This window comes from Chelonoidis abingdonii, chromosome 5, assembly GCF_003597395.2.
Source record: "Chelonoidis abingdonii isolate Lonesome George chromosome 5, CheloAbing_2.0, whole genome shotgun sequence".
Classification (NCBI taxonomy): domain Eukaryota; kingdom Metazoa; phylum Chordata; order Testudines; family Testudinidae; genus Chelonoidis; species Chelonoidis abingdonii.
In genome coordinates this window covers 30742887-30758967 of record NC_133773.1, presented here as the reverse complement: position 1 = coordinate 30758967, position 16081 = coordinate 30742887, and the positions used below count along the sequence as shown (strand labels likewise).

Below are 16081 nucleotides of genomic sequence, written 5' to 3'. Positions count from 1 at the left end.
CTACCCTTACAGCACTGCAGCTGCACAGCTTAGTGAAGATGCTGTCTATACTGACAGGAGACTTTCTCCCATCGGTGTAGGCCGGGGCAGGAAAACTTTTCGCCCTGACGGCCCCACTGGGACTCCTGCCCTATCCAATCCCCCGTTACCTGTCCCCTGACGGCCCCCCTGGAATCCCTGCCCCATCCATTCCTCCCTGTCCCCTGACTGCTCCCGGAACCCTGCCCCTGACTGCCCCCACCACACCATCCAACCTCTCCTCTCATTCCTGACTGCCCCCCCGGGACCCCTGCCCCCATTCAACCCCCCCATCTCCTTCCAGACTGCCCCCTTGAGACCCCTGCCCCCATTCAACCCCCCTTTTCCCCGCCCTCTGACCATCTCACCGAACTCCCCTGCCATCTATTCAATCCCCCCCGCTCCCTGCCCCCTTACCGCGCTGCCTGGAGCACTGGTGGCTGGCGGCACTACAGCTGCTTTGCACAGAGCACCAGAGCAGGCAGCCGTGCCACCCGGCTGGAGTCAGCCACGCTACCGACAGCACAGAGCACTGGCTCAGGCTTGGCAAGAGCTTGCAGCCCCACCACCCAGAGCATTGTGCCGGCGGTGCAATGCGCTGAGGCTGCAGGGAGAGGGAACAGCAGGGGAGGAGCTTGGGGCTAGGCTCCCGGGCCAGAAGCTCAGTGGCCAGGCAGGAGGGTCCCAAGGGCTGTATGTGGCCCGCACAAGGCTGGTGTAACCACGAGGTGAACTAGGCAGCCGCCTAGGGTGCCAAAATTGGGGGGCGCCAAAAAGCAGTGTCCGGTGTCACAGGAGTCAGCTGAGTGGGGCAGGGTGAGGAGTGAGGCCTCCATAACAAACCTGCCCCTGCAGCGAGGGGCACTGCGCAGGACGATCAGTGGGAACCTGCAGCCGAGCAAGGAGGAGACAGCTGGCTGGGTGCAGCGACCAGTGCAGCTGAGGGACGGAGCAGTTGGAGGAGGCAGGACACGGTCCTGAGCTCAGGTGAGCTTTGCCCTCCGACGCACTGTGCCTGGTACCGGGTGCAGCTGCTTCATGGGGCAAGGGAAAGTGAAACTAAACCTCGCACCGCGATGGAGGGAAAAGGGCTGGTGCAAGTGCCGCTTTCAAACCCCGATCCTCCCCAGTGGCACTGTGCCAATGCGGGGAGCTGGCCCTGATCCCCGGGGAGAGCCTCACCTGCTCCCTGGGAGAGCCTGGCTTTGCCCTCCTTGCCCCTGGGTCCCCCCTGGAGAGTGAAGTACTCAGAGCCTGGGAATGTTTAGAGACTCTGCGAGCTGGGGGCATTCTCAGCCTCCTCCTTGCTCATTGGTTCCCCTGGGCCAGAAGGGACCGTTGTGATCCTCTCCGCTAACCCCCTTGTATTAATTCTAATGACCAATGCCACATTATGCAGTATTCATTTTTGAAAGTTTATAATGGGGCGCAAGATGGAAGTTTCGCATAGAGCACAAAATAGCCTTGCACCGGCCCTGGGCCCACGGGCCATAGTTTTCCCACCTCTGGTGTGGGCTCTCCACCTCCCCGAGAATCAGTAGCTCAGTTGATCGGAGAAGCCCTCCCATCAACACAGCGCTATCTACTCTAGGAGTTAGATGGGTGTTATGTGTAGGGTTGCCAACTATCTAACTGCACAAACCCAAACACCCTGCCCTTTCTCTGAGGCCCTGCCTCCCATTCACTACAGCCCCCCTCCCTCCATCACTCATTCTCCCCCACCCTCACTCACTTTCACTGGGGTGGGGCAGGGGGTTGGGGCCCAGGAGGGGGTGTGGGCTCAGGGCTGGGGCCAAGGGGTTCAGTGTGTGCGTGTGGGGCTCCAGGCTGAGCCTGGGGCAGGGGGTTGAGTGCAGAAAGGGGTGCAAGAGGGGGCTCAGGACTGGGGTAGGTGGTTAGGGTGCGGGATGGGGTTTGAACTCTGGGAGGGAGTTTGGGTGTGGGAGGGAGCTGGGGCAAGAGTTTGGGGTATGGGACAGGGTTTGGGGTGCAGGCTCCAGCCAGGCAGCGCTTACTTTGGGTGGCTCTGGAAGCGGTGGCACGTCCCGCAGTGGCTCCTAGGCCCAGGGGCAGCCAGCCCCTGGCTGCAGGCACCACCCCTGCAGCTCCCACTGGCTGTTCCTGTTCCTGGCCAATGGGAGCTGTGGAGTCAACACTCGGGACAGAGACACCCTGGGTGCGTGGTTGCTGGGTATGTTGTCTGCTTCTGGGAGCAACGTGGAGCTAGGACAGGTAGGGAGCCTGCCTTAGTCCCACGGTTCGGGACTTTTAGCAGCCTGAAGTCTTCTGGATTGGCTTCAGTAGCCTCCGGGAGATAGAGCCCGATTCCAGGAGGGTTGGCAACCCTAGTTATGTCTTGCTCAGGGGTATAGATTTTCCACATGCCTAAGCGATGTCATTTTACTGACATAAGTTGGTAGTGTAGACTAGTGCTTAGTTTGTGATTCACTATAATCCCAGATCTTTTTCTGCAGTACTGGTGGCTGGCAGTTATTCCCCATTTTGTAGCTGTGCATTTGTCCCTCATTCCCCCCCCTTTTTTTTAGCACTTTAAACTGACTTTACTGGATTTCATCACATTGATTTCAGACCAATTCTCCAACTTTCCAAGATCGTTCCAAAGTCTTAACAGTGTCGCCCCTACTCTCACTCCCAGCTTGGTGTCACACACAACTTCTCTAAGCATGCTCTTCATTCCATCGTCCAAGTCGCTACGGAAACCACCGACTATATCAGCCCCATCCAGGACAGCCCCCCGAGGTACCCCAGTAGATGCAGCCACCCTGTCTGCAAGTGAACCACTCAGTACAGTTGTGCACCCACCTAACAGTGACTCCCCCTACTCTGCTCATGATAGTGTCAAGTGGGGCTGTGTCAAAAGCCTTGAAATGTGGCGTGAAACCACCCATTTGATTCGTGGCAATCTGGCAGGCTGGCCCCGGCCCGCTCCCCTGCACGTGCCCCCATCAGCCTACAGCAGGGCTCAGCAGCTGCACCTGAACCCCGCGCGCGCAGCTCCAGCCTGCTCAGGGAGCCTGGTGCTCTGCGCGCGCTGAGCAAGGCAAGCAGCGGCCAGAGCGCGCGCGGTGGGATGGAGCGCGGGTGCTGAGATTAGCTAGGGAAGAAGGAAACGTCAACGCCACACTCCTGCGCACGCGCCTCCTTACTCTTCCCGCCTCCGTGTCACCACTCAGGAAGAGACACTTCCTCTGGGCGCCACTCACAGCCGAGGGGGCGGGGACGACTTTCTTTCATTGGTCGCCGCAGCAAGCTCTCCGCTGTCCCCCGTTTCAGGGGTACTGCGCCGGCGCTCCGAGCGGCGACTGCTGCGGCTCCCAAACTGTCGTAAACACGTTAACTGACGCAAAAGCAAATGCGCGCGGGTGAAAAACGGCCTTTGCTTTACGGCAGATCCCTCTATGCGCATCTGGGATTGGCTGGTGAGTCGAGGCGCGCGTCCCTGCCCTGTCGCGGTTTGTTGACGATAGCGGAAGCGGCCGGGTCTGTGTCAGGAGCCACGTGGGGTGCTCGTGGTGGGTGAGTGAGGGGTGCTCGCATTGGGGGCTGCCGCTACCTTCCCCTAGTTGGCTGCGTTGCTCGGGGGTCGGAGGATCGAAGCTCCGGCCATTTGAGTAACAGTGTTAACGGTTTCTTTAGAACTAAATGCTTGTCCCCCCGTTTCTGGGCAGGGTCCCATCGCACCTCGGAGCCCCCTCCCATCTCTGGGCTGGGTCCCAGCGCACCTCAGAGGGCCCCCCCTTTCCTCGTCTCTGGGCTGGGTCCCATCGCACCTCGAAGCCCCCCCCCTTCCCTGTTTCTGGGCTGGGTCCCATCGCACCTTGGAGTCCCCCCATCTCTGGGCTGGGTCCCAGCGCACCTGAGAGGGCCCCCCCTTTCCCCGTCTCTGGGCTGGGTCCCGTCGCCCCTCGGAGCTCCCCCCCTTCCCTGTTTCTGGAGCTGGGTCCCATCGCACCTCAGAGGGCCCTCCCTTCCCCCGTTTCTGGGCTGGGTCCCATCGCACCTTGGAGCCCCCCCCCATCTCTGGGCTGGGTCCCAGCGCACCTCAGAGGGCCCCCCCTTTCCCCGTCTCTGGGCTGGGTCCCGTCGCCCCTCGGAGCTCTCCCCCCCCTTCCCTGTTTCTGGAGCTGGGTCCCATCGCACCTCGGAGCCCCCCCGCTTCCCTGTTTCTGGAGCTGGGTCCCATCGCACCTCAGAGGGCCCCCCCTTCCCCCGTTTCTGGCTAGGTCCCATCGCACCTCAGAGCCCTCCCCCCTTGCCTCTTTCTGGGCTGGGTCCCATCGCACCTTGGAGCCCCCCGCCCCTTCTCCCGTCTCTGGGCTGGGTCCCATCGCACCTCAGAGCCGCTCTCTCCACCCGATCGCTGGGCTGGGTCCCACTGCACCTCAGAGCCCCCCCCTTCCCTGTTTCTGGGCTGGCGCCCATTCTATGTCAGAGCGCACCCCCTTCCCTCGCTTGGCCCGTGCCGAGCGGCTGAGGGTGCTGCCTGCCATTAACCCTCCCCCAGACCATTCACCTTCCCCTGGTGCTGCTGTGGTGGCCGTCACCAGACTTATGCTCGAGCATCGAGATGGGCAGCCACGTACAGACTGCTTGCCTTCTCTCTCTACCTGCTGCGGGGTGTGGCTGCAGATCCCTGCCTCCTATCGCTGGCCTGGTGTTGGGGAGAGCCAGAGAGAGAATCCAGTAGTCCTGGAGCCAGGCCTCATGTTTGGCCAGGTGCTGCTGTGCCTGGAACCTAAGCTAGCGGTTTAGGCTGTGTCCCGTATGTGTCTGATAAAGAGATGTGTTGATCAATAAACATAGAACCCGTGCTAGGTATAAGCAGACTAAGCAATTGCTTAGGGCCCCAGGCACCTCAAGGTACACCCACTATTCAATTTTTATTATAACAACTTGCCTGTTTTAGTATTGGAGGGGGCAAAAATATTCCTGCTGAGGGCCTCTAATGGGTTCTGAGTAAAACCCATCGTCTATGTTACTAATAATGCCTGAGCCCAGTGGGTCGCCGGTTGACGCGAATAGCCTGCAGTGTGGAATATGCTGAAGTCACATCGGACTGTGTCTGTGCCAGGGAAAGATGTCTCAGCTCCACTCAGCTAACTTGTGTTATAATCCTAGTACAGACGAGGCAGTTTGTAGTTTTCCCCTGAGTTAGCATGTGAAGGTAAACTCTAGGCTCCCGCTATCTCTGAGCCTTCGAATGGTATGTTTATACCGGGGTAGGCAACCTATGGCACGTGTGCCGAAGGCGGCACGCAAGCTGATTTTCAGTGGCACTCATGCTGCCTGGGTCCTGGCCACCAATCCGGGGGCTCTGCATTTTAATTTAATTTTAAATGAAGCTTCTTAAACATTTTAAAAACCTTATTTACTTTACATATAATAATAGTTTAGTTATATATTACAGACTTACAGAAAGAGACCTTCTAAAAACATTAAAATGTATTGCTGGCACGTGAAACCTTAAATCAGAGTGAATAAATGAAGACTCGGCACACCACTTCTGAAAAGTTGCTGACCCCTGGTCTATACTGCAGTTAATAACCTGTCAGTGGGCCTTGTGGGTCTGTTTAAGTATGGTGTGGACACTCAGGCTTGGGCTGGAGCCTGGGCTCTGGGAGCCTGAGAGGTGGGAGGGTCTCAGAGCTCCAAACACCTCCACTGCAATTAAACAGTCCCTTAGCTTGAGCCCCATGAGCTGAAATCAGCTGGCATGGGCTGGCTATCGGTGTCTAATAGCAGTGTAGACTTACCCTAAGGGTACGACTACACTGAAGTAAAACCCCTGCAGCAACGGGCTTCAGAGCCTGGGTTCTAGCCTGAGCTCAAATGTCTACACTACAGTTTTATAGTCTCACAAGCCCAAATCAGCTGACATGGGCCGGCTGCAGGTGTTTTATTGTAGACGTACCCTAAAGGTAAGTCTTTACTGCAATAAAAGACCTGTGGCAGCAAGTTTCAGAGCCTGGGTCAACTGATGCATAGATGCTTGGGCTGAAGCCCAGTTCTGAGATCTCACAGCCCAAGCCCAGATGTCCACACTGCTAATTTTAGCCCTGCAGCCCAAGCCTGAGTCAGTGGACCCAGGCTCTGAAACTTGCTGCTGCATGTCTTTTATTGCAGTGTAGACATATCCTAATTTGTCTTGCCTACTCAGATGAAAACTACAAACTGCCTCATCTCCACTAGGATTTTACCTAGACTGACAAAGTGGGTGAAATATTTGGTCTCTGTGTACCCTTACTTAGCTTGCAACAATACTGGGAGCAAATAAGATTCATTTTGGGAATGTTCAGGATAAAAAATGCAAATGTATGCTAAATTGTGCTTGTTTTGTGGCAATCATTAATTTGTGCCATAGCTGAAATCTGTTGCAGTGTCCAGTCATAGAAAAAGAAGGGGGAGAAGTTTTTCATACAGCACTGTGTGTTTAAAAAGTACCAGTCTAAAATCCTTCCCTTCCCTTCTGCTTCTATGAATGGACTTTGCAATAGCTTTAATTTTAGATGGAATCTTGAGTTGATCAATGAACGTATATTTGAGTTAAGAGCCAAATCAATACATGTTGAATTGACAAACTGGGGAGTCTCAACTAACTTGGAAATTTAGTAAGTCATGAAGTGCTCTTGACCTTTTCTTTTTAATTGACTGACTTTTTTCCCATTTAACAGGTAGAAAATGTCTTTTAGAGGCAGAGGAGGTGGCAGAGGAGGCAGAGGTGGCTTCAATCGTGGTGGCGGAGGTGGCTTCAATCGTGGCGGAGGTGGCTTCAATCGTGGTGGCGCAGGTGGCTTCAATCGAGGTGGACGAGGTGGCTTTGGGCGTGGAGGGGGTGGACGTGGAGGCTTCAACAGAGGATATGACCAAGGACCTCCTGAAAGTGTAGTTAGTAAGTTATCTTGAGAGACTGTACTCATTTTGTTTGGAATGAATGTTCCCATTTTCAGTACATCTTTTTTTCCTTACTACAGTATTAGGAGAATTCATGCATCCTTGTGAAGATGATATTGTTTGCAAATGCACGACGGAAGAAAACAGAGTGCCTTATTTCAATGCACCAGTTTACTTGGATAATAAAGAGCAGATTGGCAAAGTGGATGAAATATTTGGACAGCTAAGAGACTTTGTATCCTTCAAAAGTAGATTATTCTGGATATTTGTGGTGCAGCCAGTAACTGAAGAGAGTTGCTCTGCCATTTGAAAATAGCATAGGGCATGTGTACATGAGAATGTTTACTAGTCAAACTGATATGCCATTATCGTGTGGACACTTATTTTGGTACAGTGGTGGCTTTTTTTTTTTTTGGCTTACCTTAAACTCCTTCCGAAGTGACATAAGCTAAACTTAAAAAAAAAACAAAAACAAAAAAAAAACAAAACTCTTATATTGGGGTAAGGGTTTCTACAAGAGGAGTATTACCACCATAATTATATTGTTTTAAATTCATGCCTTAACTTGTACTGATATAACTTTCCTGTTAAAGAAACCCTTAGGCTCTTTGTTTTACACACTGGAAGACTGAATTCTTTTTTCTTGACTTGTACCTAATATAAGCACTACAAATGGATATTTAGTCATGGGGGAATTGTGTGCCACTGCGTGTGCACAGAATTCATGTCCCCCACAGATTGCTTTGCTTCCCTGCAGAAAAATGACTTCCTGAGCAGTCATTCACCACTCCCTAGCAATACAGGTACAATGTTTTGGGCACCCAGAGCAGCTGGCAGAGAGGTAAATCACTGCAGGGCTGGGGACACCCCAGCCAGTGGCTCCTACCCTGAGCTGGGATCAGCTGCTAGTACCAGCTGGGCTGGAGGCAGGAGAGAACAGGACTTCCTCTTCCCATGCAAGGAGTGGCTGGGGCTGTGTCAGACCCATCCCCAGAAACCTCCGCCAGCAGCAAGAAGCTCAGCATCCTCCCCTGCTTCCTGCCCACATCACTCCTTAGTTGTGGGGGAGGGGTCACTATATGGGGAGTTGCTCTCCCATCCACCCAACCCCTGTGCATCTGGACTTCCCATACCCAGACACCCTGCCAAGCCTTACCTGGTACAGCCGGAACCCCCCTAGCCCTCCATACCTGAACCCCACCCCTGCATCTGGAGCCCCTCTCCACCCAGACTCGCACTCCTGCACCAGATCACCCCCCATTGGCCTCCCTGCCTTCAGACTCCCACCCTGATGTCCCACCTCCTGCACCAACCTGAGCTCCTACATCCAGACCTCCACACCACTGACTGCCAACTAGCTGCATCCAGACCTCCACTCCACCAAGCCCCACTCCCCCTGCTAAGACCCCCATGCCCAGATCCCTCCACTGAGTCCCAGCAACCTTTACCTGGAAGCCCCTGTGGAGTCCTATTGCCCCTGCACCTGGAATGTCCCCAATGAGCCTCTGTGCATCCAAATCCCTCCACTGGGCTGCCTGCACCCAGATTGTCCCACACAGAATCCTTTCACCCCACACCTGGAACACCCCCCCCAACACACACACACCAAGCCCTTCCACACTTGGATCCTGCCTGGTTGAGCCTACCTGCCCCACACCTGGTGCACCTGGCGCAGAGGGGCAGGGTCCCAGGGTGTTTCTAGGGCAGGCCTAGGCCTTCTGTTGTGTCAGGGTCAGGTGCAGCCTCACCGCTGAGTTTGTGTGCAGGGGGTGGAGGGGACCTGCAGGGTGATCTTCCACCTTTGTGCAGCCAGTGGCCTGTGCTCTCCACTGCCTTGTTGGAGCTTCTGCATTTATTTATTGACAGTTCAAACATGCAGAATTTTAAAATATGGTGCGCAGAATTTTTAATTCTTTTGACACAGAATGGCCTCAGGAGTAGATACTGTTTTTGAAGAGTCCTTACATTACTATTAGTGTTTTTCCTTTTGCTGTGAACCACAAGGATGGCATTTTCCATTTATAAAACTCGTCTACTGTTTATAAGTCTGGGTCATCTCAACTCTGTGAAAATTTGTGGATGGATCTACTGAAGGGCATGCTACAGGAGGAGCAGAGATGGTGGATCCACAGGAGCAGCAGAGAATCTATAATATCTTAAAACAGACTAACTTTATGACTGTAGTGATAGAGCAAGACAGGCAGGCAGTGGGGTTTTTGCAAATATATTTTGTTTGGATAGTTCACATCTGTAAGTGGAGTCCCCTGTGCTGGGTATTAGTAATAGGATTGAATCATCCTAATTATCAGCACTTGAAAAAACTCAACCAATTCCATTTCCATCTCGCCCCACAAAAAACTGCCACCAGCAGTCAGTACTGGAATATCTGAACTTGAAACACTGTTGGTGTTGAGGATTAAGTTTGAGTTTTGGAATTCAGGATTTTTTTCCACCATGTGTGACCTTGGATAAGTTAATTGACTTTCATTTCTCATTTTCCCCGTATCTTTTTTTATAAACATGGTATTTACTTACTTTATAGGTTGGGTGTAAAGGCTCACTGGATGTTTAATCTGCTTTAAAGATTATTAACAATACGTTAATTTGTTCATTAATGCAAAGTGTATTAAACAAATACTAACCTACGTATAGGTGAAAATTCTGTGTTCAGTAAGCTACGCCAGCATACATTTTTAGACATTAATGTGGTATTCCAAATAGTAGTTACTCTGGATTGTGTGAGGGTTATGACTTTGTTTTGCTGCTTTTTTCACTTTACTGTTGATGATATTCATAATGAGTTTAAAGGGGGGGTTGGAAGACAGAAGCAGAAACCTACAACGCAAGTTTAATAGATTTGTGTCCTTTTTAGTTTTACTGCTAAATTTTCTCTCTCCTCTTTTCTCACTTACCATAGATGATTAAAGTTAGGCTACTGAGTCCATATTTAGGTACCTAACTGAATGTCCTGGTTTTTCAAACATGCAGACCTCCTAGCAGTTCTCAGTGACTTTATTGGGAACTGGAGTGTTCAGTATACATATGTACCTCGATATAACGCTGTCCTTGGGAGCCAAAAAATCTTACCGTGTTATAGGTGAAACCGCATTATATCGAACTTGATTTGATCTGCTGGAGCACACAGCCCCTTCCCCCCAGAGCTCTGCTTTACCGCGTTATATCTGAATTCGTGTTATATCAGGTGGCGTTATATGGGGGTAGAAGGTATTTGAAAATCAGGATTCTTAAATTTATAAGTCCCTATTTAGTGCCTAATTTTTTGCACTCTGTTTTGAGAATATTGGCTTTAATGTATTAACTCACTGACTTACTATTTGCATCAGGATTGTACTTGAATTTCAGGAGCAGTTTTCTCCTAGTAGAATATACATTCCTAAGTTAAAAATGAACCACCTAGAATCTGCAGCTTTTTCATTGTGTCTACTTTTTCATTGTCTCATTCTTTGATGGTCAAGATGCCAGAGATATTGAAGTCTAGTCTCTTCCCCTGCCAAATGTGTGATTATGCAACATTTTACTATTACCATTTCCCATTTTGCCTTCCCCCATTGGTGTGTTTCTGAGTTTCTTCCTTCCATATTAAGATTTAACCATGTCCAAAAAATGTTGTCAAATGCACAAAGTAAACTGAAAAGAATAGAAATATGTCTCTAATCTTTCACTTATAGTACTCATGAGTGTAACAATAAAGAAAAAAAATCACCGGCTGTGATTTAAATTAGTAACCTCATTTTTAGAATACCAACATCTGTCCATTTATACAGAAAATTATAAATGCAGTTGTTACCTTTTATATTCCTTAAACAAACTAACAGTATTTTTCAGTTAAACTGTCAGAGAACATGAAGGCCTCTTCCTTTAAAAAATTACAAAAGGTGGGTATCTTAATTGCTTAAAATTCTGATATATTCAATGAGAGAGGAAAATGTAACTTTATGAAGAATTTCCAAATAAACCTTTCTGTAATCTAAATTTCCTATCACCACATAATCTAAAAATACATTCATAATTGAAGTGAAAAACACTAGAGTGCCACTAGAGATGTTTAATTGGGACCTTATGCAGTAAACAACTATTTTTGTGTTGTGCATTGATTTAATATACGTTTAGTCTCGTAAGGAACTTGCTCTCTTTTTTACATGATACTCTAACCGAAAATCTTTAATTTGTTTATTTCTCTAGTTAGTAGTTCTCTGTTAACTCTAATAGTTAAATGGCTTATGAGAAATTTGTGTTCATTTACGTTTCCTAGCTGCTCTCACATACACTTCTTTAGCTACCCCTATTTTATTAAAAAATCAGTGCCTTTGCAAAATCTATTCTTTTAACCACAAATCTTAGTCTTGTTACAGAAATAATTTTATGATCTTGACACAAACTACCTTTTTAATAGTTTTGGGTGTTTGATGTCACTCTTTGCAAAGAAGACTTCTAAAATGCTGACGATATAGAGAAAAAATAAGCCAAAATTCTGCATGTATAGAAAGAGAAGGAGGAAGGCGGTGTATATTGCACTCATGTTACCCTGTTCCTGAAGCCTAACAGTGCTTTTCTCTTGCAGTTTTATATTGACCCAGCAAAGTTATTGCCGTTGCAAAGGTTTTTGCCTAGGCCTCCAGGTGAGAAAGGTGCCCCAAGAGGAGGTGGGAGAGGAGGACGTGGGAGAGGAGGAGGTAGAGGTGGAGGTAAGAGTCTATTTAAAAAAAAAAAAAGACAATTTTTTTAAATTAAAACATACAGCCAAGCAAGCACTCACGTGAATTGTGTTTCATTAGTATATTTTTAAAGCAATACGTGTTTTTGAGATCACGGTGAAAACTCGTGAAGTATGACTTAATAGAGAAACAAAGACACTAGATTTCGAAAAAGAAAACTTGGTGAATACCAGCGATAGTTTTCCAGTAGTAAAATCTATTAGATGATGGAATATACTCGCAAAGTTAATGGCAAAAGCCCAGTTTCACAACACGTTTAAAATCTAGGTTGGACAAAATACTTAAAAATAATGCATGGTAAACTGCTTTGGGGTGTGCGCTTGGATGATCTAGTAAATCTCTTCTATCTCTTATTACATTTAACTTCATTGTGGTAGCTGCTCCACAAATAAGGTCAAAGGTAGATCTCTGCTTAAAAGACTGATTTTTCTCTGACATGCATCTGTACACACAAACACCTAACTTCCCAAAAAGAAAAATTTGCTCTGAAACTTTATTTTGCATCTCCTCCAAGGGTAGATAATTTCTGAGAAGTTTCATATGAAACATCAGTTTCAAAGTTATGGTGTCCTGAAAACTTTACCTGTTTACTTTAAAAAAACACAACCCCCCCTCCCCCCAAACAAACAAACAAACAAAAACCAAAAGCCTATCATATTTTGGCTCTCTATATATCCAAAATGGCTTGGTATAGAAACTCCAAATATGTGGGGGTTTTTATATGCCTTCCGGTATTTTGGGACAGGAGTTGCGGTGGCTCATGGAGAAGGGGACTGTGGTCAACGCTAAACCTTGCTTGTCTTAACAGTTATTTTTGTTTCATTTTCTCATACAGAGGATGTTTGTGCAGTAACTTGTTACATTCTTAGTACATAACAGACTTGTGAATTAACTTCTGAAAACTTATTTCCTTGCCTTTTTGCAGGTGGCTTCAGAGGAGGAAGAGGTGGTGGAGGCTTCAGAGGAGGAAGAGGTGGAGGGGGTGGCCGTGGTTTCAGAGGTAAGAGTACTGTTTAAATTCAGGGTGTTTTTAAAAGAGAATTTCAGGACAAGTAAAACATTTATTGAATACTTGATTCACTTCAATTTTTATGCCATCAGTCTTGTAAAGAAGCACAAATTTCTACTAGTTTTATGCAAAAAGTTAACTGTATGGTAGTTTTTGCACTTCACAACAGATTCTCTAGTCCAAGTTCAGTTTTCTGTATTTCTGTGTAAGACCAAAAATGGGGCATATAGCTGGCTTCTCAGTGTAATAATTTGTGCAGTATTTGTGCGCTTCAGACATTTGCTTCAAGGTATGAATTGTTTAATGTGCACTCTTCTCTTTCAAAACAGGTAGAGGACGTTGAAAAGTGGAGATATTGGCATCTAGCTGCTGAATTTTCTAGTGGGCCTGAAAAGTAATAAATTGTTTTTAAAGCAATCAAAGTAACAATGTATCACCAGCATTAATTGTTACAACTAATGGATACTTATCAACACATGAAGAGGATGTGTTCACCCATGACGAATTGGAGGCAGTTCTTTATTCTTCACTTGAAATATACTTGAACATTTTTAATTATCAAAGCAGACATTCAATTTAATGTTTTTAGATTCTTCATTTCTGACAGTCTATTTTAGTTAATGCTTGACTTCATGTTGAAGTTGAAAGTAAATGATCCACTGAAGAAGTGTTTTAAAAAAAAAAAAAAAAGCTGCAGATTCTCTAAGGGCACAGATATGAATCTGTGTTACACGTGACTGATGTCTTGTTCTCCCTGTCTTTTTATTGTTGCATTTGTTGTGCTGTGTATGTTGCACATACCCTGCTTAGTTCTTTCTCTTGTTTACTGTTTTGGAATATTTTCAATGACTAACAAAGTCTAAAACCCAAATATTTTAAAAAATAGAAAATTTGTATAAAATGCACTATGCCAGAAAAGAAGGATAGTAAAGAATGCTTAATACACTTTCCTGAGTAAATCTTCATTAAAACTAAAAATGGGCCTGTAACTTTTGGGAAAGTCCAGGTTGTTAATACCATGATCTTCTACAGGCCATCTCAGTCTTCTTTCCAGATTACATGGAATAGTGAAATGGTGTGGCGTGTTAGTCCCTTACAGGTGTGCCATAAGACAAGCATTGCAGAAAGGATTCTACAAACTGCTGGCATGTGTTTGTCCTATGGATCCAGGTTTTAGCAGGCTTGTCCAATGAGGTGAATTGTGGGATGGGTGGAATGCTAATAACTACTGTGGATCTTCAGAATTTGGGTGAAGGGACAATCTCTACTCTGCAGACAAACCTTCTTATCAATCAGTAAGGGAAGCTGTTGGTAATATCATGTATGCCATGTATTTAGATGTTGCTCTGTTAAGAGTAAATTGAGTCTCCATGTCTAGTTCAGTTCTTTGCTTATCTGTTGTCATTAACAGTCGTGATGTAGATATCTATATGCTGGATACAGGTGGAAATATTCTTTCTGATGCCAGTAATGACTCTTGAGTAGCAACAAAAGCTTTCCATTGGTCTTGACCAAACTGGAGCCAGTGAAGTGAAAGGTTCCGTCCCTTGTAGTCACAAAGGATGCCCTTATCTTATATTGAATTATTTATACAGTCCAGCAGACAGGATTGGTATTTTATGGACAAGAAGGATTTGCTATGGCAAAGGATGTTTCAATTTTAAATTATAATTAACATACCAAAGATTGACAAAGTGAGAGGATGGAAACGAACATGGGACGATTACTGTTACGTATGCATCATCTTTGGTCCCTTGTTAAAAAATGACAAAGGGGATATTTGCAAAGGTACAAAGGGTGGTCAGGCACTCACCTTCTATTGATGCTCAAGAGAAGTCAGGTGCTTAACTGCCCTATTTGCCTTTGAAAATCTACCCTTATAGTTTGGAAGTAGTGTGTCCTGAGTGAGGGCTGGAGTGGAGGACAGGGATGGAAGTGTAACTATTTTGAGAAGGATTTGAAGACTGTAGTGCTCAAATTTGGGAGGATGTTCTAGGTATGGAATGCAGGAGAGTGCGTAGTTGCTTGTAGAAAAGTCAAATGTGCATAGCATAGAGAGCACACAGAAAGGAAGGGAAGCAACTAGATATGAGATGTGAGGCAGAGCTGTGTATAGCCTTGAAAGGCAGGAAGGAGCGCTGAACGGGATACTGTGGGAAAATAAAATCCATTATAAACTTGAGTGTGGGGTGGTGCAGGTGATAGAGCAGTGGTGAGGAAGGTGATCTTGGAGTTGAAGAGGCAAGGTGCCAGAGAGGAGAGTTGGATGTTTGTGCAACAGTTGTGTTAAGTCTTTTTGCCAGCTCAGATCTTCAGCTATCTAAAAGCTACAAATCATCTAGGATGGAAACAAGCACTCTAGATATTGTATCCTTTTAAGCTGAATGAAGTCTGAGAATAACTCAGAGCAAAACTCACCAGCATCAAAAAACTCATTTTCTAGTGGTTCCACATACTAGTGAAACTATACAGGGTAATTCACAGACAGACTGTAAAACTTTTTATAGGTAAAAGTTGTTATAAGCTAATTGTGACTAGCAAAAAGCCACCATTAAAAGGGCAGGAAATTTTAGAGTAAGTTTACAAGAAACCCAAACATTTGAAAATATGCAAATTTACAGTTAAGGTACCCACACTACCTTAATATTGATTCTGGACAATTTCAGTATCCCATCTTTTCTGTGACTCTTGTAGCTGCTTTGTAAGGTGCTGGTTTTGTTTCGGTTGTTGACTTTTTCTAAGAACTTTTGAGAGGGCTCCAGCCTATGGTTTAAACAGCCAGTGAACTTGTAGAGTTCACAAGTGGGATAAAAAATGTGTACCTGACTGGCTTTTCCTGATTCATGTCTCCATTGTTGGTTGCATTACCTCTAATGACACTGGATCAGCATCAGAAGGCTCTATCTGCTGTCTACCAGGGTACTGAGCACCCTCAGCAACCTTGCATGACTGGGTCCTCACAGGGTGGGGAGTGATTACCTTCAGTGAGCTATTTGTGTTTAGGAATTTTTTAAATAACATTTTCTGTGGAGTGGCTTTGACATTTAGTAAGGCTAGATGTGGCATAATCACTGTATGAATATATCATTCTATTCTTGTCACAGATAACACTTTCTTATTGATGGGTAACAGTAGTCTGAATTTCTGATTTTTTTCATGCAAGTACTAAGGGGCAAAGTGCTAAGTATATATTTAAGGTAGTTTGGTAAGTTAATTGTGGATTTCCACATGCACATCCAAATATCTGGGTTTATTGTATGCTTTATTTCTGAATTTCTTGCTTTGGTTTCTTTTATTTTGTTTTGCTAAATGCAGTGTTCTTAAAAATATTTATCCCTAAGTTAATGACAGGTATTAGCCTTAATTTAATTTTGACATTTTTTGACTGAGAATTTCCTTACTTTAA

The 16081-nt window shown here is 46.6% G+C and overlaps 1 protein-coding gene across 1 annotated transcript; it reads left to right on the top strand.

Moving 5' to 3' along the window:
* The first annotated feature begins 3413 nt into the window (after positions 1-3413).
* GAR1 (GAR1 ribonucleoprotein) lies at positions 3414-13653 on the top strand. Its single transcript, XM_032784619.2, has 7 exons — positions 3414-3555; positions 6711-6928; positions 7011-7165; positions 10767-10826; positions 11513-11636; positions 12592-12666; positions 13005-13653. Exons 2-7 carry the CDS (start codon positions 6718-6720, stop codon positions 13016-13018), a joined length of 639 nt encoding a protein of 212 aa, XP_032640510.1. The 5' UTR covers positions 3414-3555; positions 6711-6717; the 3' UTR covers positions 13019-13653.
* Positions 13654-16081: the final 2428 nt, after the last annotated feature.

What these genes read in the sequence shown, in the direction of transcription:
- GAR1 (XM_032784619.2), top strand. Translation starts at nt 6,718, where the DNA reads ATGTCTTTTAGAGGCAGAGGAGGTGGCAGAGGAGGCAGAGGTGGCTTC. An exon ending in TTGGACAGCTAAGAGACTTT is followed by an intron (nt 7,166 to 10,766) that starts GTATCCTTCAAA and finishes ACAAACTAACAG; the next exon opens with TATTTTTCAGTTAAACTGTC. An exon ending in AGGAGGAGGTAGAGGTGGAG is followed by an intron (nt 11,637 to 12,591) that starts GTAAGAGTCTAT and finishes GCCTTTTTGCAG; the next exon opens with GTGGCTTCAGAGGAGGAAGA.